At 40.3% G+C, this 22,703-nt stretch overlaps 2 protein-coding genes and 1 pseudogene across 2 annotated transcripts; 2 read left to right on the top strand and 1 right to left on the bottom strand.

The window, feature by feature from the left end:
* Positions 1 to 842: 842 nt before the first annotated feature.
* On the top strand, positions 843 to 2,841 carry LOC143869910 (desmethyl-deoxy-podophyllotoxin synthase pseudogene; annotated as a pseudogene).
* Positions 2,842 to 7,306: 4,465 nt separating this feature from the next.
* LOC143869909 (uncharacterized) lies at positions 7,307 to 8,677 on the bottom strand. The gene has a single exon (XM_077376466.1). The coding sequence runs from the start codon at positions 8,675 to 8,677 to the stop codon at positions 7,307 to 7,309; it is 1,371 nt and encodes a 456-aa protein (XP_077232581.1).
* An 11,700-nt stretch (positions 8,678 to 20,377) lies between these two features.
* Positions 20,378 to 22,398, top strand: LOC143855880 (desmethyl-deoxy-podophyllotoxin synthase-like). The gene is made up of 2 exons (XM_077365937.1): positions 20,378 to 21,280; positions 21,751 to 22,398. The coding sequence occupies exons 1-2, from the start codon at positions 20,378 to 20,380 to the stop codon at positions 22,375 to 22,377; spliced, it is 1,530 nt and encodes a 509-aa protein (XP_077222052.1). The 3' UTR covers positions 22,378 to 22,398.
* Positions 22,399 to 22,703: the final 305 nt, after the last annotated feature.

Raw genomic sequence — 22,703 nt, 5'->3', positions numbered from 1 at the left:
CCAAATACTGCCAAAAAGGAATGATCTAATTATGCAGTTGTTGCTAGAACAACAACTACTTCTCTTAAAAAAAATTAAGAGACTAGCTATTAAAATAAGCAAATAACTTTTAAGAAGGAAACTTAATATAACCCATCTGAAAGCAAGAAAAGAAAACCTTGGAGGCAACTATCTTTGAGTTTGACAATATTTTACTTCCCAAGATTCATTAGCTAGACAAATGGTGGTTTATTCAGTATCGAGAAGTAGAGAAGAAATAATGTTTCAATCAACTAGAAGACATTCAACAAATATAAAAAAAAAATTAAATAAGAATATTCCATGTAAAAGTGAAGATGAAGGAGGGTCATCCGATATGAGTGATAGAAACCAAAACAGTACTAAGTGCTACCGATGTAGTAAACTTGGGCACATAAAAAGGAATTGTCATGTAAAATTGAAAAAGAGCTATGTAGCCATAAAAGTTGATGATTCATAAAATGAAAATCAGAAGATCAAAAAAGAAATATGTTCAAGCCGGCATAGTATCAAAATGAAAACATGATAATCAGCCACCCATATGCTTTCAATGGGGACAAATATTATTTTATGCTTAAGCGGGAGAGACCTTCAATTTTTCAAAGGTCGGTTCTTGTCAGGGTGATGTAGGAATTATATAATACAATCACTAATCTCTTTTTATACCCCTCGTAGGGCACACCTTTAGAGAGAGTTGACTCGGACATTGTTGCACCCCTATGGTTAGAATCCACATACAAAGCTAGCAGAGAAACTCTTAGCAACTATAAATTTCAAGCCTAATACCAGACATCAAAACAAACACACCTATTTCCCTCCAATCCATGGAAATCCACTTCCCCTCCTTTCCTCTTTTCCTTACTCTCCTCCTCTTCTTGTTCACGGTGATGAAGGTAGGAAAGAAGATTAAGACCCAAAACTCAACCCCAAAATTGCCCCCCGGGCCATGGAATCTACCCATCATTGGTAGCTTGCACCACTTGCTAGGCTCACTACCACATCACTCCCTTAGGGACTTAGCCAACAAGCATGGACCCCTTATGCACCTCAAATTTGGCCAGATCTCTACTGTAGTAATCTCCTCTCCTGAAGTTGCCAAAGAGATCATGAAGACCCATGATCTCAACTTTTCAACAAGACCCGACCTCCTCGTTGCGCGGATCACATCTTACGGATGTTCGGACATAGCTTTTTCCCCGTATGGCGCCTACTGGAGACAACTCCGAAAGATATGCATTTTGGAACTCTTAAGTGCTAAGCGTGTTCAATCTTATCTCCAAGTGAGGGAAGAAGAGGTGTCAAATCTCATTCGATCCATAGCATCGGCAAATGACCCTACACTTAACATAACCAAGATGCTAATCTCATTGTCCAACAACATAACATCTAGGGCCTGCTTCAGTAACAAGTGTGGGGATCAAGAAAGATTCTTATCGGCTGTCAAGGAATCATTGGAATTCGCGGCGGGTTTCAACGTGGCTGATTTGTTTCCATCATTAAAAATTTTAAGTGTGGTCAGCGGAACAAAGTTTAGATTAGAGAGGATTCATCGGAAGTACGATGGGATCTTGGATGACATCATCAAAGAACACAGAGAGAAGAAGATGATGAAGTTTGATGAGGTGGAACATGAAGAGGAGGACTTGGTTGATGTTCTTCTAAGACTTCAAGAGCATGGAAACTTTGAATTTCCTCTCACAACCAACAATATAAAAGCAGTCATCCTGGTATGTATGTTTTCTACTTGACTAGGTAGTGATGTTTCATAGGACTGAACCTTGGAAAATTTTGTTGTTTTTGTTCTCTTGGGTTTTTTTCTCCTTTTTTTTTCATTTAGAAATTGAAAATGTTGGAGGCAATTGGAAAGAAAGGAAAACATGGAAAATTAAAATAAATATATAAATACATTTAGGGCATAAGCACTATGAAATGTAAACATAAACTTAAAGAAACAAAGGTGCATGCAGACATATAAGAGATAAAAAGGAAAAATAAAAAGTAGAGATAAAAACTTAACTCAAGAACCCCTGTAAAAGATTGAAAAGAAAATAAATGAAAAAAATATAAAAAAATAAAAAAAATAAAGGAAAGAAATTCTCAAAAAAAGTTCAAAACTCCTTTGTTATATATAATAATTTTAATCATTCTATAAAGATTTGTTTGGTTGTTTGAAATTAGTGTATTTATTCCCTTTACAGGACATGTTTGCGGCGGGGACTGAGACTTCATCAACTGTCATAGTATGGGCAATGGCACAGCTAATGAGAAACCCAAGAAAAATGGAGAAAGCACAAGAAGAGGTGAGAAAGGTTCTCAAAGGAAAGGAGAAGATATTAGAGAGTGACATTGGTGAATTAACCTACTTAAAACTTGTTATCAAGGAGACTATGAGGTTGTGCCCTCCTCTTCCATTGTTAGTTCCTAGAGAATCAATGGAGAAGTGAGATCAATGGATATGAGATACCCAAGAAGACAAGGGTTCTTGTCAATTCATGGGCACTATCAAGAGATCCAAGATATTGGGAAAACCCTGAAGTGTTTGAGCCAGAAAGGTTTTCTCGTAATTCTATCGATTTCAAGGGGCAAGACTTCGAATTTATCCCATTTGGGGCAGGAAGGAGAGGTTGCCCTGGTATGTTGTTTGGACTAGCTACCATTGAGTTAGCCCTTTCCAACCTTCTCTACCACTTTGATTGGAAACTTCCACATGGGATGAAGGCAGAGAATTTGGACATGAGAGAGGCCTTCGGCATAACTCTAGCGAGAAGAACTAGCCTAAACTTAGTTGCAACACCTCATTTCCCCATCGTCCATTTAGTTTAGCATGCTTGTTAAGGAGGAATAAAGGAGTTTAATGTGTAATTCTCATGGACTTATGGGTAGTTTAAGTGAATTGAAAGCATGCAATGAAAAAGAATGATTCCAACAAAATTGAAGTTCTTGATAAGGCCTCTCTCATTTCCAATTGAGTTTAGCACGCTTCCCTTTTTTGTTGCGTACGTGTCACGATGGAGGACCCGTGCCCATTTTGCTAGGAACCTTCATTTAAAATTAAGAACCGCTATTCTTGCGAAGCCAATTATGAATTTAATTAATGTTGAAAAGGAAACGAAAGAGATCCCTGATCTTCTTATATTATATTTAAGGATTTGCTAGGCAATTTTGCAAAAAGCCATTTCACAACTCACTTTTTCAGGAGAGAACAACCAATTCTAGGGCTGCAACAGGGTCGGGTTTTTCGAAACCCTAGCCCAACCCTGGATCCCATTATCTCGGCCTTGACCAGCCCTGACCCTGAGTCAGGGCCGAAAAACCTCAACCCATGGCCCTCCCTACAGGGCTCAGTGCTGGCCCTGGCCCGCCCTGATTGGCCCTGATTGGGCAGGCCCGGCCCGGCCCGGCCCTAATTGACCCTAGTGCAAATACCTGTTAAGAGTGCCAAAAATAAAGCAACCACTTATCATATAGAACAAAATGATCAACAAATAGAGAAAGGGAACAAAATAAGACAATATGAATTCAACAACATGACGGGCAACAGAAACAATTAATAATAATAATCTAAAGAAACATCAATCCAAGATAATAGAAAACATTAGCAAAAGAAACATGCATAGATGGTTCAATTCTATAATAGAAAACTTAGGGTCGGGCCGGGTCAAGGTACCCGAGGCATTATCCCAGAACCCAACCCAACCTGAGTCAGGGTCTAAAAAAATGAACCCTGACCCGCACTCAGGGTTGGAAAATCCAGCCCTGACTCTGTTCGGGCTCAGGACGGGTCAGGGCTGACAAGGCCAAACTTGCACCCCTAGCCAATTCAGATGAATTAATTAAGAAAAATCTGCTTCTAGGTGTTTGTTCTCTCCTGAAACTTTTTACAAAAGGGCAATGATAAATTCGCACCCTCTGTAGGATATTTCGCACCCCTTTAACATGAATTGATGGGAAAAAGCATTGAAGTCTGCCACATACCACCTTTAAAGGGGTGTGAATTATCCTACAAGGGTGCGAATTTATCATCGCCCTTTACAAAATTGCCTAGCAAATCCCGTATTTTCTTGAGTTTAAGAACCAAACGAAATAATATATAACTGGGAAAAATGAAATTTTTAAGGGCATGTTTGGCTACCATGAATTTTTTTCCCTGAAATATTAGGGTGTGTTCTGCAACTATTCTTTTACGGGATTTTCCCCTTTTTTAGGGTTGGATAATGACGAAAGCCAAAACAATCTCAAAAATCATGTTCGGCTAAGTGACCCGCTAAGGTCCGTTTACAAAATTTCTGCTACTTTGTCGACTAAAAAATAGGATTCCTCGAAGCGATAAATAACCGTTTCTAAAATTTCTCATCACTCCGTTTCCGCCCGATTCTTTAGGCGAGAATGAGAAGTGTTGCCGAACATGCCCTTAGCTTTCCCAATGGTGACAGACAGTGGAAAAGGGATATATGAGTAGCTCACCTTTAAGTCTCTCCTTTTTTTTTTTGAAATGGCAATAATAATATATAGCAAAATAAGGAGGCCGAGATGGACCACCCATATCTACAATAGGAAGCAAGAAAGAAACAGGAACGAAGAAAAACAGAGAAAACCCCTTTTCAGGGAGGAAGGTGGTCGAACCACAGAATAGAACCACCGGAGACACCACGCTTAGCTAGCGCATCCGCCTTATCATTTGCCGATCTTCTAACATGTTGAAAGCCGATAGCGGACCCCGCAGTTAAGTCCTCAATCTCATCAAAAATGGAAAGAAATCTCCACGGAGGAGCCACCCCACCTTTCAGCCAACGAATCACATTTAATGAATCTCCCTCAACAATGGTCTGATCCGTCAACCTTCTATCAATATTCAAAATGCCAAAATGTGCCGCCCTCACTTCCGCATCTGAGGAATCAGACACACCAATAGAGCCGTAGTATGCCCACATAACATCCCCCTTATCATTGTGACAAACCCCTCCCACTCCTGCCGGACCCGGATTGGCGGAACTCGCACCATCGAAATTAACCTTATACATGTCTTGAGCAGGGGGCTTCCACCTATGCAAAATAAGATCTCTGCGCTCAACACTAAAGCACACCTCCCGCCAACCTTCCCAAAGATCAAAAGCCGATACAAACCGAAAGGATGGGAGGCATCTCACCCAAGATATAACCAAGGTGATGATCTTCAAGTAAATCCAATGAGGATTCATGGCTTTCCCCTCAAAGACTCTAGAGTTCCTCTCATTCCATATAGACCACCACGTAGCAAGTAAACAAAAATTCCACAAGGTTTTTCCTTTTCCCTTCCAAGGAACCCCTCCCCATTGGTGCAATAGCGACGGAATAGATTTTGGAAAAACCCAACAAATCCCAAATCTCATGAAGATGAATTGCCATATGAGCCTAGTGAACGAACAATGCATAAACAAGTGATCCACATATTCCCCATCATGCAGACATAGTGGGCAATGATCAATAAGCCACATACCACGGTTTCTCAGAAAATTAATAGTTTGTATTCTATCACGACAAACCGCCCAACCAAAGATACAAACTCTAGGTGGGCAATGAAATTTCCATACCTTTGCCGAACATGAAGGGTTAGAAATGGGCATAATACTTTTATAGAAAGATTTAACCGAGAAAGTCCCAGAAGGATCCTCAATCCAAAGCCTTTTATCCTCCCCATTCCTTTTAATGTAACAACCCTCAAGAAGGGCCCGCAGGCTAGAGACCAATTCCACCTCCCACTCAAAAAATGATCTTCTAAACCCAGGGTTCCACACAAGAACACCCTCATTCCACTCAAAGCAATCGCTAACAAAGGCCTCCCTATTTGAAGCCATATTGAATAATCTCGGAAATCGACACTTAAAGGACACATCCCCACACCACACATCCTGCCAGAAAGATATTCTATTACCCCTATACACTCTAAATCTAACATTTAACTTGAAAAGAGAAGAGATTTTAAGAATGTCTCTCCAAACCGACAACCCTTTTTTTTCAAACAAGTCCAAGGATTCCCACCTCCCCATATCACATCCATACTTACTTTGAATGACCTTGAACGACCAACGATCATGCTCATCCCCAAATCTCCATAACCATTTACCCAAGAGCGCATGATTAAAATCTCTAATTCTCCTGATACCCAAACCACCCAACTTGATGGGGACACAAACCTCCTCCCATTTGACCAAAGCAATTCCTCTCTTATCCTCATTCCCACCCCACAAAAATCTCCTCTGGATCTGTTCAATCCTAAGGGAGACACTAACAGGGCATTTAAATAAAGACATGAAGTATATAGGTATATTGGACAATACCGCCTTAACCAGCACAAGCCTACCACCACGAGAAACAAGATTCCTTTTCCATGAACCTAATCTTCTCTCGATCCTCTCAACTATAGGAACCCACAGATCTTTATTCGGTCTACCAACCCCTAACGGAAGGCCCAAATATGAGGAAGGCAACGCGTCCAGCTGACATCCCAGAATCACAGCAATTTCCAGAGCCCTCTCCTCAGGAATATTCAAAGCAAAAATTTTAGACTTGTGGAAATTAGATTTTTGGCCTGAAATGAGCTCATAGCATCTCAAAATGGCTTTTAAGTTTCTCACTTGCCCAATCTCCGGCTCACAAAATAATAATGTATCATCAGCAAATTGCAAGTGGGAGACCTCCACCTCCTCCAAGCCGATCCTGAATCCTCTAAAAAGATCAAGGCCGCTTCCCTTCGCCAGTAACCTACTAAGGATTTCTGCCACAATGATAAACAAGAAAGGGGATAAAGGATCCCCTTGTCTAAGCCCTCTAGACGACTTGAAGAAACCCTTTGGAGATCCATTAATGAGAATAGAAAACCAAGCAGATGACACACAACTCTTCATCCACGAACGCCATAGACATCCGAATCCCATACGCTGAAGAGAGTAATCCAGACATCCCCAATCCACTCTATCATAAGCTTTCTCCATGTCCAACTTACACAAGATGCCTTGCTTACGAAGTTTGCGATATGAGTCAATAGCCTCATTTGCAATCAAGGAGCAATCTAAAATTTGTCTTTTTTCTACGAAAGCACATTGATAATCCGATATGATTGATGGAAGTACCCTTTTTAAGCGATCCGCTAAAACTTTAGCCAAAACCTTATAAAGGCATCCCACAAGACTGATAGGCCTAAACTCCGATATCCTACTAGCACCTTCCACCTTAGGAATTAGAGTAATGAAAGTAGCCCCCGAACCTCTATCCAACTCCATACCTTGATGGAACTCATGAAAAAACACCACTAGGTCACCCTTGACATATTCCCAACAAGATTGGAAAAATGCCAAACAAAAGCCATCCGGCCCGGGAGCCTTATCTCTACCCAAAGAGAAAGGCTCTGATCACATTCTAAATGATTAAAATCCACCCCCTCCGGAATAGGCTTCAATATACCATTTGATGTATATAAGGCATTATAGAAGCTCAATATAGCACTCGAAATATCTTCCTTTCCGGAAACCACCGCCCCGTCCACCATCAATGAGACAATCCTATTACCCCTTCTTCTAGCACTAGCCATAGCATGAAAGTAAGCTGTATTTTTATCACCTTCCTTCAGCCACTTGACCCTCGACTTTTGCCTCCAGGATATCTCTTCATGTAGAAGAATACTTTTATGTTCTTCTCGAAAACACCCCAATTCCTCCCTAGAAACAATGTTCCCCAATCCCTCTTCCTCTAAAACTCCTAGATCTACAATCCTACTTTCCAACCAATTTTTTCTGCAAGAGTCAGACCCTCTTTTCTCCTTAATCCATTCCTTCAACATCTTCTTAACAAATCTCAATTTTCTCCCTATTCTAACGTCTGCAGGCCCCTCAAAATTTTCAGAGGCCCACCATTTTCCCATCCTTTCTTCCATATTCGGATCCTGGAGCCATGCAATCTCAAATCGAAAAGGTGGGGGGCCCCAAGATTCTAACCTCGGATCCAGAAGAATAGGACAGTGATCTGAAACCGAATGAACCAGGGATTTTTGTATCACCTCAGGAGTCAAGCACATCCAAAGCGGACATACAAGGAAGCGGTCAATCCTTCTATGACTCTCCCCTCTATTCCACGTGAACCGAGCCCCAGATAACGGAAGATTGATTAACTCATGCTTAGAAATGAAATCAGCGAACAAGACCATATTTCTATTAGACCTCGTGCAGGCCACCCTTTCACACGCAAATCTAATTTCATTAAAGTCACCACCTAAACACCAAGGATGGGACCATCGCGCCCTAATCCCATCTAACTCCCCCCATAACAACCTTTTCTCCACCCTTTGAGAAGGCCCATAGACCCCAGAAAAAACAACCCTCACCGAGTCTTCCACCCTTTCCAGAACAACAGACAAGGAGAACCTACCCTTCCATTCCTCGACCACATTCCAATAAGACTCCTCCCAAGCAACCAAAATTCCCCCAGAAAGGCCAATTGAACCCACAAAAGAAAAGCTCCACTGACCTGTGAGACCAATACTCTGAACAGTAACCTTATCAATAACCTCTAATTTGGTTTCTTGTAGACATACAAGACTCGGTTTACATCTATTAACCATTTCCTTCACTTGAGCTCTCTTCGCCAAAGAACCCAATCCATTTACATTCCATGATAACGTCTTCATAAGGAAACAATTTTCACGTACTTTCTCCCCTTTCTCCCTGACTTGACACTACTCAATGGAGAACTCTTCTTACCTCCCTCACTCTTCTTATCCCCATAGTTAACATCCGATTTCAATCTAGCCAACTCTCGGAGTGACTTCTTCGAAGATTCACTCCTGTGAGCCTCGTTAACCTCTCCCCCAACCATATCCCTTAATTCAATCGACCGAATCATACCACGAAACTCCGGTAATGGTCCGAGGTATCTTAACCCCACCTTCCCACTAACATCTATCACCTTATCCACTGCCCTCTCCAGTAGCTCCATGTTACTCTCAGACCCCTCAAACCCCTCTATCTCCTCGGGACTATTGGAATTTTCCCGGCCCAACAAAGCCCTCTTATCAAGATGCCCATAACAAGAAGGAATAGGAGAGGATAGCAAGCAATGGTTTGGGACATCCATACCCAAAGACTCACTGATTTCGTCCTCTACATAGAAACCCATTTCTGTGCCCTGCATATTTGGATAAGGAAAAGACACCTCATTGCCACGAAATGAAAACGAAGAGTTGATACCTTTGGGGGAGTTGAAGCCAAGACTACAACCATCGCATTCCAGTTGTGATTGATTGACTTGAAATATCTTCATTAACCCACCAATACCTGGTAAGATAGGATCTTCTACGACACTTGTGGTGCTTTTCTCTCCCGCTCGGTCCAGGCTGAACTGTACAGAGTGCTCTGAGTTACCCAAACCATCATTAATTCTCCAGAAAACCAATTCCGAAGGGATAATCCTCCGAGAGTATTCCTCACACCCTCCCCTCAAATCAGTGATAGAATCTTCCCTACGACTCACCGATGTTCTCCTTAATTCAACGTCACTTGAATAGACACTATCCACTGCTCTTGAATCAGCCCTCCATTCTTCCAGGCTAATTTCATTGCCAGCAACACCATGCAAATCTGATCCAAAGTTTATGATCCCTTGATCTGGTGACATGTCAATCAAGGGCGGGCCATCTGCAATGTTGCAAAATTTCGTAGCAATTGGCATTTGTCTTAAAGGTGTAACAGGCCCACAACCTCTCCCTGAGTTGTTCTCCACCAGCCCAATAATATTCTCCACCAGCAGGTTCAAATGTCTTCTAAGCCCATTAATATGTCCACTGATTTGATCATCTGGCAAGCCCACCAACCTAGCGTCAATCAAGTCAGCCCCCCTACCTCTGTCAACACCAGACGTCTGACCATCCATAAACTCCTGCCCACTCCCTTCCATTCTTTCCTCACCACATATTTGAGAAATTTGATTTACAAATTCTGTGCTATCGTGCGCCCCCCTGCTATCGAGTGCCCCCCCGCTATCGTGCACCACCCTATTCCTTCCAGCCCAATCCATGCTAACCTGCTCCTCCTCCCTACTACCGGACTGGTTTTCCGAACATCCATCAGCACCAAACCCATCCTCATCATCATCCGAGCTGAATTGATTGGAATATGTCTTCCCCCCATCCACCTTTATGCGCGCCGACTCCATTTCGCATTTCACCCACATTGTTGCTCCGTCGATGCCTACCGGAAAAGCCACCACGACTGGGCAACCAGAGCTTGTGGCAATCCGAACTTTGGCCCACTGATATCCTCTAGCAGCTTTGCAGGAATCATCCATCTCAATTACCCTACCAATCCTCTTCCCGATGTTTCTGAAATTCTCCACACACCAAGCTTGAGGTGGAATTCCAGAAATGAACCACCACTCCACCCTTGTCAGATTCTCAAACTTCTTCGACCAAGAGCTCAATTCAACAAATGGCGAATTTCTAGCAGCAAACCAGGCTATCTTCGATTTCTCAAGAGCAGATTCTGCCTTTAAAACTATCATAACTTCCCTTTCATCTATTTTGTAAACTTTAACTGCCCCTTCTGCAACTTTCCTTTCAAACAACCAAGCTTCCAAAGCCTGAACATTGCCAGACCATCCTTCCCCGATTTTGCCCCACAAACTACGTTCTGTTCCTTTCAAAGAGACCAATGGAAGAACCGCTCCTTTGTCCGGCTTGCCAAAGATAATATTCAAAGGAGTTTTCCTACTGCCAGACTCAGGCTTATCAATCCCTTCCATGCTCCCACTACTTGATGCATTCAATGCATTGGTCTTTGGTTTTGTCGGACTCGTATCGACATTGCAGTCATACGACGACCAGATCTTCCCGCATTGCCAACATTCAACCCTTCTCTTGAAATTGTGGAACCCACACTTGCAGCACTTCCAGTCTCCCCTCAGCTGATCCACTCTCTTCTTTCCTATTCTATCTATTCTCTTCTCCCTGCGATTCTTCTGCTTCGCCCAAGGAACTACCATTCTCTTCTCCCTGCGATTCTACTGCTTAACCTTCTTCCCTCTCAAATTCTCAAAATCTCGATAAGAAATTTTACTGGTAGCAATTCTTGCCTACATACCCCCTTTTTTCCTCCACAGCAAGATAGCCCAGGAGTAAGAGAGAATCTGCCCAAAAGAAAAAATCTGAGTTTTGAATGTCGTGGATTTGATTCAATCTGGTCGGAGGGAAGCCGTCGGCAAAGAAGGGAAGCCGTCGGAGGGAAGCGCCCAAACCTGACTGGACGAGTGGGGTTTGGAGGCGAGAATGAGGAAAACAATGAAACCCTAGATTTTCTCACCGTTTCACCTCCGCAGCTCTGTTTTGGGAAACATAAGAAACCCAAGAATCACTCCCATAATCAGTGTAAACAGATTAAAACCGCTCAAACCTGACCAGACGAATGGGGTTTGGAGGCGAGAATGAGGAAAACCCTAGATTTTCTAAACCCCGCCCAAATTTTAGGTCATGATTCTTGAGTGGTTTGGACCTAAATCGAGCAAAGATTGACCGCGAAGTGTGGTGGCGTTGATCCAACTCCTCGTCGCCTCAATCAGTTCTTCAAGGAGCATCTAAGATTGATTACTGGATCCAAACTCGTGGATCTTCATCTTTCTTCTCTCTCTGCATAAACTTGTCTCTCCCTCTACTCCTCCTCTAATTTTTCCTCTTGTTTGCTGCCCAAAAACCCAAAAATATCGAGAGATGGTGGTGGGAGAGGTGGTGGCCGGTGGTTGACGGGCGGCAGTGGTCGGCGATGGCAGAGGAAATGCTATCGGGGACCCCTTTCCAACCTTCTCTACCACTTTGATTGGAAACTTCCACATGGGATGAAGGCAGAGAATTTGGACATGAGAGAGGCCTTCGGCATAACTCTAGCAAGAAGAACTAGCCTAAACTTAGTTGCAATACCTCATTTCCCCATCGTCCATTTAGTTTAGCATGCTTGTTAAGGAGGAATAAAGGAGTTTAATGTGTAATTCTCATGGACTTATGGGTAGTTTAAGTGAATTGAAAGCATGCAATGAAAAAGAATGATTCCAACAAAATTGAAGTTCTTGATAAGACCTCTCTCATTTCCAATTGAGTTTAGCACGCTTCCCTTTTTTTGTTGCGTACGTATCACGATGGAGGACCCGTGCCCATTTTGCTAGCAACCTTCATTTAAAATTAAGAACCGCTATTCTTGCGAAGCCAATTATGAATTTAATTAATGTTGAAAAGGAAACGAAAGAGATCCCTGGTCTTCTTATATTATATTTAAGGATTTGCTAGGCAATTTTGCAAAAAGCCATTTCACAACTCACTTTTTCAGGAGAGAACAGCCAATTCTAGGGCTGCAACAGGGTCGGGTTGGGTCGGGTTTTTCAAAACCCTAGCCCAACCCTGGATCCCATTATCTCGGCCCTGACCCTGAGTCAGGGCCGAAAAACCTCAACCCATGGCCCGCCCTACAGGGCTCAGTGCTGGCCCTGGCCCGCCCTGATTGGCCCTGATTGGGCAGGCCCGGCCCGGCCCGGCCCTAATTGACCCTAGTGCAAATACCTGTTAAGAGTGCCAAAAATAAAGCAACCACTTATCATATAGAACAAAATGATCAACAAATAGAGAAAGGGAACAAAATAAGACAATATGAATTCAACAACATGACGGGCAACAGAAACAATTAATAATAATAATCTAAAGAAACATCAATCCAAGATAATAAAAAACATTAGCAAAAGAAACATGCATAGATGGTTCAATTCTATAATAGAAAACTTAGGGTCGGGCCGGGTCATGGTACCCTTAGGCATTAAACCAGAACCCAACCCAACCTGAGTCAGGGTCTAAAAAAATGAACCCTGACCTGCACTCAGGGTTGGAAAATCCAGCCCTGACCCTGTTCGGGCTCAGGGCGGGTCAGGGCTGACAAGGCCAAACTTGCACCCCTAGCCAATTCAGATGAATTAATTAAGAAAAATCTGCTTCTAGGTGTTTGTTCTCTCCTGAAACTTTTTACAAAAGGGCAATGATAAATTCGCACCCTCTGTAGGATATTTCGCACCACTTTAACATGAATTGATGGGAAAAAGCATTGAAGTCTGCCACATACCCCCTTTAAAGGGGTGTGAATTATCCTACAGGGGTGAGAATTTATCATCGCCCTTTACAAAATTGCCTAGCAAATCCCGTATTTTCATGAGTTTAAGAACCAAACGAAATAATATATAACTGGGAAAAATGAAATTTCTAAGGGCATGTTTGGCTACCATGAATTTTTTTTCCTGAAATATTAGGGTGTGTTCGGCAACTATTCTTTTACGGGATTTTCCCCTTTTTTAGGGTTGGATAATGACGAAAGCCAAAAAAATCTCAGAAATCATGTTCGGCTACGTGACCCGCTAAGGTCCGTTTCCAAAATTTCTGCTACTTTGTCGACTAAAAAATAGGACTCCTCGAAGCGATAAATAACCGTTTCTAAAATTTCTCATCACTCCGTTTCCGCCCGATTCTTTAGGCGAGAATGAGAAGTGTTGCCGAACTTTACCAATGGTGACAGACAGTGGAAAAGGGATATATGAGTAGCTCACCTTTAAGTCTCTCCTTCTCCGATCCGATCCACGCCTCTCTCCCCACTTGACTTGAGAAAATAATTTATCATAAAAGAAGTTCATGTTTGCCAAACATGGTCTAAGGGTTCGGTTGGATTGCCGGAATCAGGGGCTAGAATCGCCATCCTATTCCGATTCCATCGGATTCTGACTTTTGTTTAAAAAAATGAACTGAATCAAGGGAGGCGGAACCAAGGCGGAATTAAAGAGGAAAATGCCGGAATCTGTTTCTCACCCCAAGAAGTGGTATTCGGATACCGGTTAGTAATTTTTTAATTTTTAATTTTTCTATTCCTTTTCCAGTAAAATTGGAATTGGATACCGATTTTGATTCCTTATTGTGCCAATCCAATCGATGCTGAAAGGGAAACATGTTTTTTTTTTTTTTCTTTTTTAGGGCTTTGTTTCTTTGCAGATGTATGGTTGAGTTTATTTTTAATTGTAATTTATTTGTGTGCTTTCTGATTATGTTTACAGAAATGTTTTTTAGTTTTTTTTGTTGATTTATGGTTCTTAACGAAGTGGATTTTATTGGAGTTTGGTTTCCTCTTTTATTTCTTTTTAGGGTTTTATTTCTACAGACATTGAAATGGATTATTGTGTTTTTGGAAAGACACTTCTTAGAAAAAAAGTATGCAGGTGTTTATTGTTTGTATCTGAGTGAATTTCTGTGTCTTTTGTATTTCTGACATGAAGATTCATAGGCAGAAAAAAGTCACGAGGAAAACCTTTCTTCTGGAAAGTTTAGAAAGGAAAAATATTTCTAAAATTCCCTACTTTAATCATAAGAATAGATTGAAAAAAGTCATGAACTCCCTCATATTCCTCTATATTATGAATATTCATTGAGTGAGGATGTTGCCTGTTCTCAATATTTTCTCTTTCTCTTTTGGTCTAATCATCTTTCCTGTGTAGCTTTAGTGACAAAATTTTGAAAGATGATGGACTAGATCAGACCCAACAGCTTGGGACCAGAAAAGGAGAGATAACTGTAAATTGTATAAAGTTAGGCTTCGATTGAGGGGAGTGATAATATAAGATGCACTACTGGAAGATTTTCCTTGAGATGAAATGATTGAACCAACCTATTAGAGTTCCTTGACATGAAGTGATTAGGCTGACCCACATGTTAACATGATCTGGACTTCTGATTCTTCATGTGCTGCCATGGAGTTGCCCTAATTTCTTAAACCTACTCGTACTAGAGATATGATTCTTTTTTGTAATGATAACACTCTACAGTAATGGAAGTATTTCCACAATTCTTTTTACCCCAATTTTAATCTTGGTAGATGCTACAACCCAGGAGCTCATAAACAACTCTTTTCTCGCACCTGAGATTCATAGCCAATTTGGTTATGATTTAGTTGTAAACAAGTTCCGATTCAACATTATTCAGTCCATGTAATGTATGGTTATAGACCCATTCCTCATAGATTTGTTGAGCTGAAAATCTTTCTGTTTCATCGTGTTCTTTTCGCAAATTTGTGATTCTTTTGTGGAGTTTCATATCAAAGAAAATAGCAGATTGGCTATGAATACGTTGTGAGCCGTTGATCAGGCAATATGAACTTTTTTTTAATACTCTGGCAACATGAATTTTTAGATTAATTTATTATTAGTTCAGGGTCTGGTCCATTTCTGTTCAGCTGGTGATCTAGACAGCATGAGTAGGCCTCACTATTAATATCTTAATAATGTATGTATGTATGTGTATCATGGCTGATGAAATTACTCTATGCAATGCCTGTGATATTCCTGAAATCTTAGATCTTCAGGATTTACCAAATTACTCCCTCATAATCTACAGAAAATCTGATTAAAAAAAACTCATCACTTGAATGAAATGATTAAATTTCACTTTTAAATGACTTTAATGCCTTCAGACCTTCTCTTCGAAAGCAAATTTAACCCTTTCTCCTCTCTATTTCAATCCAAAAGCAATTTGCTATTTTGGTTTATTTGGGTTTGTTAACCTGATTTCCTTTGATTTCTCATAATTTGAAATTTAAACCCCAAATCAAGGAAATATATATACCTGTCTTTGGATTCACTTTTTAAAACTAATAAATAATATTCCCATAATTTGAATGAAAATAGTTTTTAAGCATATTTTTTCCCTTGCCCAGTGCATCGCACGGGTCTGCAACTAGTCTATCTAATATAAAAGGGGGGAGGGGGCTTTACTGTTCACGTCTGATGTGGCACCCCTCCCCTTCCTCCCCCCTCACGTCTATGTTAGAGAAATGCCTAACATGCCCTCACATTCCCACGCCTCAGTTTCAAATACCCCCGTCCTCAAACCTTTACACGTCAGCATTACTCTTTTACCATAAACCCCTCTGCTATCTAACATCTATATTTGCAAGAAATTATTCGAGGGTAAAATCGTAATCTACATATGAAAAGTACCGACACAGGGTTTCAGTCTATGACAATTATGGAAAAAAACTACCAATAAGAGATAAAGACATATGACAATGACGAAAGAACTACTTTATATTACCCATGTAGGACACTTGCAAAATATTGACGGATTCCGGGCACCTGAAGAGGGACAATAATTATGGAAACCTCTATCGGTTGGAGAGCTAGGATCAACCTATATCGATTCGAGGGCTAGGATCAACCTATGGAAAATATTTTACAGGCACAACCGATTGATGTTTTGTTCCATCACATGGATGGTTTGGATCAACCTATAATCCTCTATCGATCGGAGGGTTCGGATCAACCTATGAAAATTACTTTTGGGGCACAACCTATTTCGGCAGTGGCCCATCTAATGGATGGTTTGGATCATCCTATGGTATGAGCCATACCGTACATTTTAATACAGTGAGGAGTGCGATCATCAAAATATTGCCAGTAGTGCCATTATAAAATATGGTAGTGAGGACATTAGTAGTATATATAATTTGAACCCATCGTTGTTACGTGGATGTTCTCACACGGGTCAGGTTCCATCAGAAAAAGTTCTGACTTTTTCAAACAAAGGCACCCATTCAACCCACATATTTTCAATCCTACCGCCCTCGTTTAAACTTTTTAACAAAAGCACCCATTAAAGCCACATAATTTCAATCTTACCCCCTCCTTCATGTTTTTGTAAGAAAAAATCTATTGGGTGATCTTAACCATCCAATTTAAGAGGAACAACATATTATGGAAACCTCTATAGATTGGAGGGCTAGGATCAACCTATGAAAATGATGTTTGGGGCACAACCTATTTATGTTGTGTTCCATCACATGGACGCTTTGGATCAACCTATGATGTGGGTTTGGATCGACCTATGATGTGGTCCGTACCGTTCTTTCTCGGCCTGTGCATCGCACGAGAAGAGAAAATGTGAGGATTTTTTGAATTATTTGAAAATTACACTTCACTTTTTTAAGAGGAACAACATATTATGGAAACCTCTATATATTGGAGGGCTAGGATCAGCCTATGAAAATGATTTTTGGGGCACAACCTATTTATGGTGTGTTCAATCACATGAACGGTTTGGATCAATCTATGATGTGGTCCGTACAGTTCTTTGTCGGCCCGTGCATTGCACAGGGTTTTTCACTAGGATATAATAAAGAGGAAGAGGGGTTTACTGTTCACCACTGATTTGGCAGCCCTCCCCTTCCTCCCTCAAGTCTACATGGCCAACGAATTTCCTATGTGGCATGTAAATAACAAAAGAAAAAAAGAAAAAGAAAAAATCGCAACGTGCCGTTTCTCACGATTACGCACTCATCGTTTCGCAATGTATCTCCATCTCCATGCTATTTTAAGGGGTTGCTGTCTAAAAATTTCTATTTCCTCCCTTCACACACCACCGACCTCTTCCCACGGCCTATATTTTCAAAACCCCACCCCTCCCCTGTCCAGGTGTACACCCATTCATCTCTCTCTCAAACTCTCTGTGGATTTCGATCCCAAGAGATCTCCCCAAAACGCACAAGCAGATTTTAGTTGGTGGGTCATCAAAACTCACAGGCAGATGTTAGCCTTCGATTTTAGCCTCTGTATATATTTTTCAAAGGCAGATGTTAGCCTTCGATTTTAGCCTTTGTATATATTTTTCATCTATTCTTATGATTCTGGGCTATTGAAATATAGGCAATGCCATTTCGGATTTTGAGAATCTTGGCTGGACTTTCATTGGAACACTTTGTTTTTCTTAGGTACGTTTCTTCTTCATCCTCTTTTTGCAACCCTTTGTTTTTCCATTCATTCCCTTTAAAAAGTAGATATTTTATCCATGTTTTAAGAAATTTTATCCATGTTTTAAGTTGCATGTGTCGGTGAAAGAGTCTATAAAGGCCTGCTGTTTAGATTGCAGGAATTTTTCCCAGGTTTTTGTTTTTCTTAGTTTAAAACTCATTTTAATGTAACTTTTTTTTAATCTTGGTGTTTGTTCTATTAGTAATGATGCATTTCATTTCTAGAATTTAGTGTTTGAGTTAATTTCTTACAATCGATTTTCTCTCTTTTTTAGCCTTTAATTTCATGTCATTTCTCTGCTACCGAAAGAGAGTTAACTCTTTCTATTTTTTTTACCAATTATACTCAGGTCTCTACCATAGTATCGAACAATTTGTAAGTTTAATTTCATGCAAAAAAATTAAGTGAAGCAGACTTGGCGTTTGGATTTTTTATGATTTTATTTTATTGAGGGTTTTTGGATACTGAGAGAATTTAGTATGTTTCGGATGAGTGGTTAATTGGATGATGTTTATGAGTTTTTATTTAATCTTCCTGTCCAATCATTCTCAATTCCTAATGTTTGAGATTTTAGTCAGGGTTAGGGGATGTAGTTGAGGGTCTTGCCATGTGTTGGCTACGGGAGTTGGAGAGTATTTCAGAGAATAGTTTTGCAGCATTTTTGGGTTACTGCCATATGGATATGTGTTGTTTCTATGCTGCGTTAAATCGACCCTAGGGGTGCAACTCAGGTCAATTTTTTGGTAATTCAGGCTGAGCTCTTACCATTAAATCGGCAAGGGTTCAGATTGATTCCAATTCAATTTTTTACTAAAATCACAACTCGACCAACCCAAGTTTCAACCCTAATCGACCTGTGACACAGTAACTGGAATGCTATATGAAAATGGGGCATTCTTTTTAGGGTCATCTGCTGTTGTTTGGTCTATTGAATTCAAAAGAATAAAATGTTGATACATTTTCAAGGCCATGTGCCAAACTCAAATAACTGGTCACACTTTCATAGTTCCACATCATTTTACTTATACTACTGATTACCCTATAAATTCATTTTTTTATCAGATAGTGAGATGTTTCTTATGAAATGCTGTCACAATCTTATTATGCAGTACCAAATGAATGTGCTTATACCAGAGGCTTACCAGCTAGAAAGAGAAGATAGACAGATGAGGGTCTTTCACAACTCATTTTGTAAAAGGCAAGGAGACCGCTGTAGTCTGACATAATTCTTTAGAAGGCCCTATGTAGTCATCTAATCTAATATAAGAAAGAGGAAGGGGGGTTTACTGTTCACCGCTGAGGTGGCAGCCCTCCCTTCCCCTCTTGAATCTCCGTGGCAATTTTTTTCCAACGTGGCATTCAGAAATCAAAAATAAAAAAAATCTATTTCTAACGTGTCTATTCCCATCCCGAAACGTCTCTACAAATGGAACACTTTACATATGAAACGTCTCAACGAGTCTACGCGGTAATTATTTTCCAACGTGGAATTGAAAAAATTTCCATTTTCTCCTTTCCTTAAACCTTCCAAGAACAGCATAAATTATCCAACTCTACATCTTCCAAAACAAACGAAATAATTAAATTCAGTACCAAAAAAAGAAGGATATCTTCAATTAGTTTCCAAATCGTTTCGGAGTCTAAAGATTTGCTACGTTATAAGAACAGTCCTTGTTTGGAAAGTCTCCTTGGCAACTCAATCTCTAGGTATTCCTTTTTTAACTATTTACCGAAATTAATGATCAATTCACGCACCTGTAGAATAATTACCATCCCTTTTAACGTGAGGTTTGGCTGCCTACAATTTGTGGTGGCAAAAATGGACGTGTAAAAACCAATATTTCATTGACTGCTTAGTTATTATGCCTAACCATTCTTCTTGTTAAAATTGAATACGAGGAGCGTGGTTTGAGCAGTATGTTTCTATCTAATTTTCTTCTCAAGGATTAATGAAACATGGAAAACATGGTGAATTTTTGTCCTCGGGTAGAGTTTGTGCACTACTTGTTTCTCCTTTGAAGTTTGCTAATAAAGTCAAAGCCACAAATACACCAATCATCTAGCTGAAACTATGCTCCAGACCTATCTCGTATGCTTGTTACTTCATGCGAGTGAGGATTTTACTCTAAGGAAACATGTTCTACTTATGTGGCAATCCAATTTTGATTCCTTATTGTGGCAATCCCAATACTGCCAAAAAGGAATGATCTAATTATGCAGTTGTTGCTAGAACAACAACTACTTCTCTTAAAAAAAAAGAAGAGACTAGCTATTAAAATAAGCGGGAGAGACCTTCAATTTCTCAATGGTCGGTTCTTGTCAGGGTGATGTAGGAATTATATAATACAATCACTAATATCTTTTTATACCCAACGTAGGGCACACCTTTAGAGAGAGTTGACTCAGACATTGTTGCACCCCTATGGTTAGAATCCACATACAAAGCTAGAGAAACTCTTAGCAACTATAAATTTCAAGCCTAATACCAGACATCAAAACAAACACACCTATTTCCCTCCAATCCATGGAAATCCACTTCCCCTCCTTTCCTCTTTTCCTTACTCTCCTCCTCTTCTTGTTCACGGTGATGAAGGTAGGAAAGAAGATTAAGACCCAAAACTCAACCCCAAAATTGCCCCCCGGGCCATGGAATCTACCCATCATTGGTAGCTTGCACCACTTGCTAGGGTCACTACCACATCACTCCCTTAGGGACTTAGCCAACAAGCATGGACCCCTTATGCACCTCAAATTTGGCCAGATCTCTACTGTAGTAATCTCCTCTCCTGAAGTTGCCAAAGAGATCATGAAGACCCATGATCTCAACTTTTCAACAAGACCCGATCTCCTCGTTGCGCGGATCACATCTTATGGATGTTCGGACATAGCTTTTTCCCCGTATGGCGCCTACTGGAGACAACTCCGAAAGATATGCATTTTGGAACTCTTAAGTGCTAAGCGTGTTCAATCTTATCACCAAGTGAGGGAAGAAGAGGTGTCAAATCTCATTCGATCCATAGCATCGGCAAATGACCCTACACTTAACATAACCAAGATGCTAATCTCATTGTCCAACAACATAACATCTAGGGCCTGCTTCAGTAACAAGTGTGGGGATCAAGAAAGATTCTTATCGGCTGTCAAGGAATCATTCGAATTCGCGGTGGGTTTCAACGTGGCTGATTTGTTTCCATCATTAAAAATTTTAAGTGTGGTCAGCGGAACAAAGTTTAGATTAGAGAGGATTCATCGGAAGTACGATGGGATCTTGGATGACATCATCAAAGAACACAGAGAGAAGAAGATGATGAAGTTTGATGAGGTGGAACATGAAGAGGAGGACTTGGTTGATGTTCTTCTAAGACTTCAAGAGCATGGAAACTTTGAATTTCCTCTCACAACCAACAATATAAAAGCAGTCATCCTGGTATGTATGTTTTCTACTTGACTAGGTAGTGATGTTTCATAGGACTGAACCTTGGAAAATTTTGTTGTTTTTGTTCTCTTGGGTTTTTTTCTCCGTTTTTTTTCATTTAGAAATTGAAAATGTTGGAGGCAATTGGAAAGAAAGGAAAACATGGAAATTTAAAATAAATATATAAATACATTTAGGGCATAAGCGCTATGAAATGTAAACATAAACTTAAAGAAACAAAGATGCATGCAGACATATAAGAGATAAAAAGGAAAAATAAAAAGTAGAGATAAAAACTTAACTCAAAAACCCTGTAAAAGATTGAAAATAAAATAAATGAAAAAAATATAAAAAAAGAAAAAAAATAAACGAAAGAAATTCGCAAAAAAAGTTCAGAACTCCTTTGTTATATATAATAATTTTAATCATTCTATAAAGATTTGTTTGGTTGTTTGAAATTAGTGTATTTATTCCCTTTACAGGACATGTTTGCGGCGGGGACTGAGACTTCATCAACTGTCATAGTATGGGCAATGGCACAGCTAATGAGAAACCCAAGAAAAATGGAGAAAGCACAAGAAGAGGTGAGAAAGGTTCTCAAAGGAAAGGAGAAGATATTAGAGAGTGACATTGGTGAATTAACCTACTTAAAACTTGTTATCAAGGAGACTATGAGGTTGTGCCCTCCTCTTCCATTGTTAGTTCCTAGAGAATCAATGGAGAAGTGTGAGATCAATGGATATGAGATACCCAAGAAGACAAGGGTTCTTGTCAATTCATGGGCACTATCAAGAGATCCAAGATATTGGGAAAACCCTGAAGTGTTTGAGCCAGAAAGGTTTTCTCGTAATTCTATCGATTTCAAGGGGCAAGACTTCGAATTTATCCCATTTGGGGCAGGAAGGAGAGGTTGCCCTGGTATGTTGTTTGGACTAGCTACCATTGAGTTAGCCCTTTCCAACCTTCTCTACCACTTTGATTGGAAACTTCCACATGGGATGAAGGCAGAGAATTTGGACATGAGAGAGGCCTTCGGCATAACTCTAGCAAGAAGAACTAGCCTAAACTTAGTTGCAACACCTCATTTCCCCATCGTCCATTTAGTTTAGCATGCTTGTTAAGGAGGAATAAAGGAGTTTAATGTGTAATTCTCATGGACTTATGGGTAGTTTAAGTGAATTGAAAGCATGCAATGAAAAAGAATGATTCCAACAAAATTGAAGTTCTTGATAAGGCCTCTCTCATTTCCAATTGAGTTTAGCACGCTTCCCTTTTTTGTTGCGTACGTGTCACGATGGAGGACCCGTGCCCATTTTGCTAGGAACCTTCATTTAAAATTAAGAATCACTATTCCTGCGAAGCCAATTATGAATTTAATTAATGTTGAAAAGGAAACGAAAGAGATCCCTGGTCTTCTTATATTATATAGTGGGAC

Source organism: Tasmannia lanceolata, unplaced genomic scaffold (genome assembly GCF_043159265.1).
Source record: "Tasmannia lanceolata isolate RefF3 unplaced genomic scaffold, GAP_Taslan_0.1 ptg000003l, whole genome shotgun sequence".
In the NCBI taxonomy this organism is placed as follows: Eukaryota; Viridiplantae; Streptophyta; class Magnoliopsida; order Canellales; family Winteraceae; genus Tasmannia; species Tasmannia lanceolata.
This window is presented reverse-complemented; position numbering and strand designations above follow the sequence as displayed.

Bases quoted from the DNA above. Each gene is read 5' to 3' on its own strand.
- LOC143869909 (XM_077376466.1), bottom strand. From the start codon at position 8,677: ATGAAGACGTTATCATGGAATGTAAATGGATTGGGTTCTTTGGCGAAG.
- LOC143855880 (XM_077365937.1), top strand. From the start codon at position 20,378: ATGGAAATCCACTTCCCCTCCTTTCCTCTTTTCCTTACTCTCCTCCTC. The intron at 21,281-21,750 runs GTATGTATGTTT...TTCCCTTTACAG, and splicing joins ATATAAAAGCAGTCATCCTG to GACATGTTTGCGGCGGGGAC.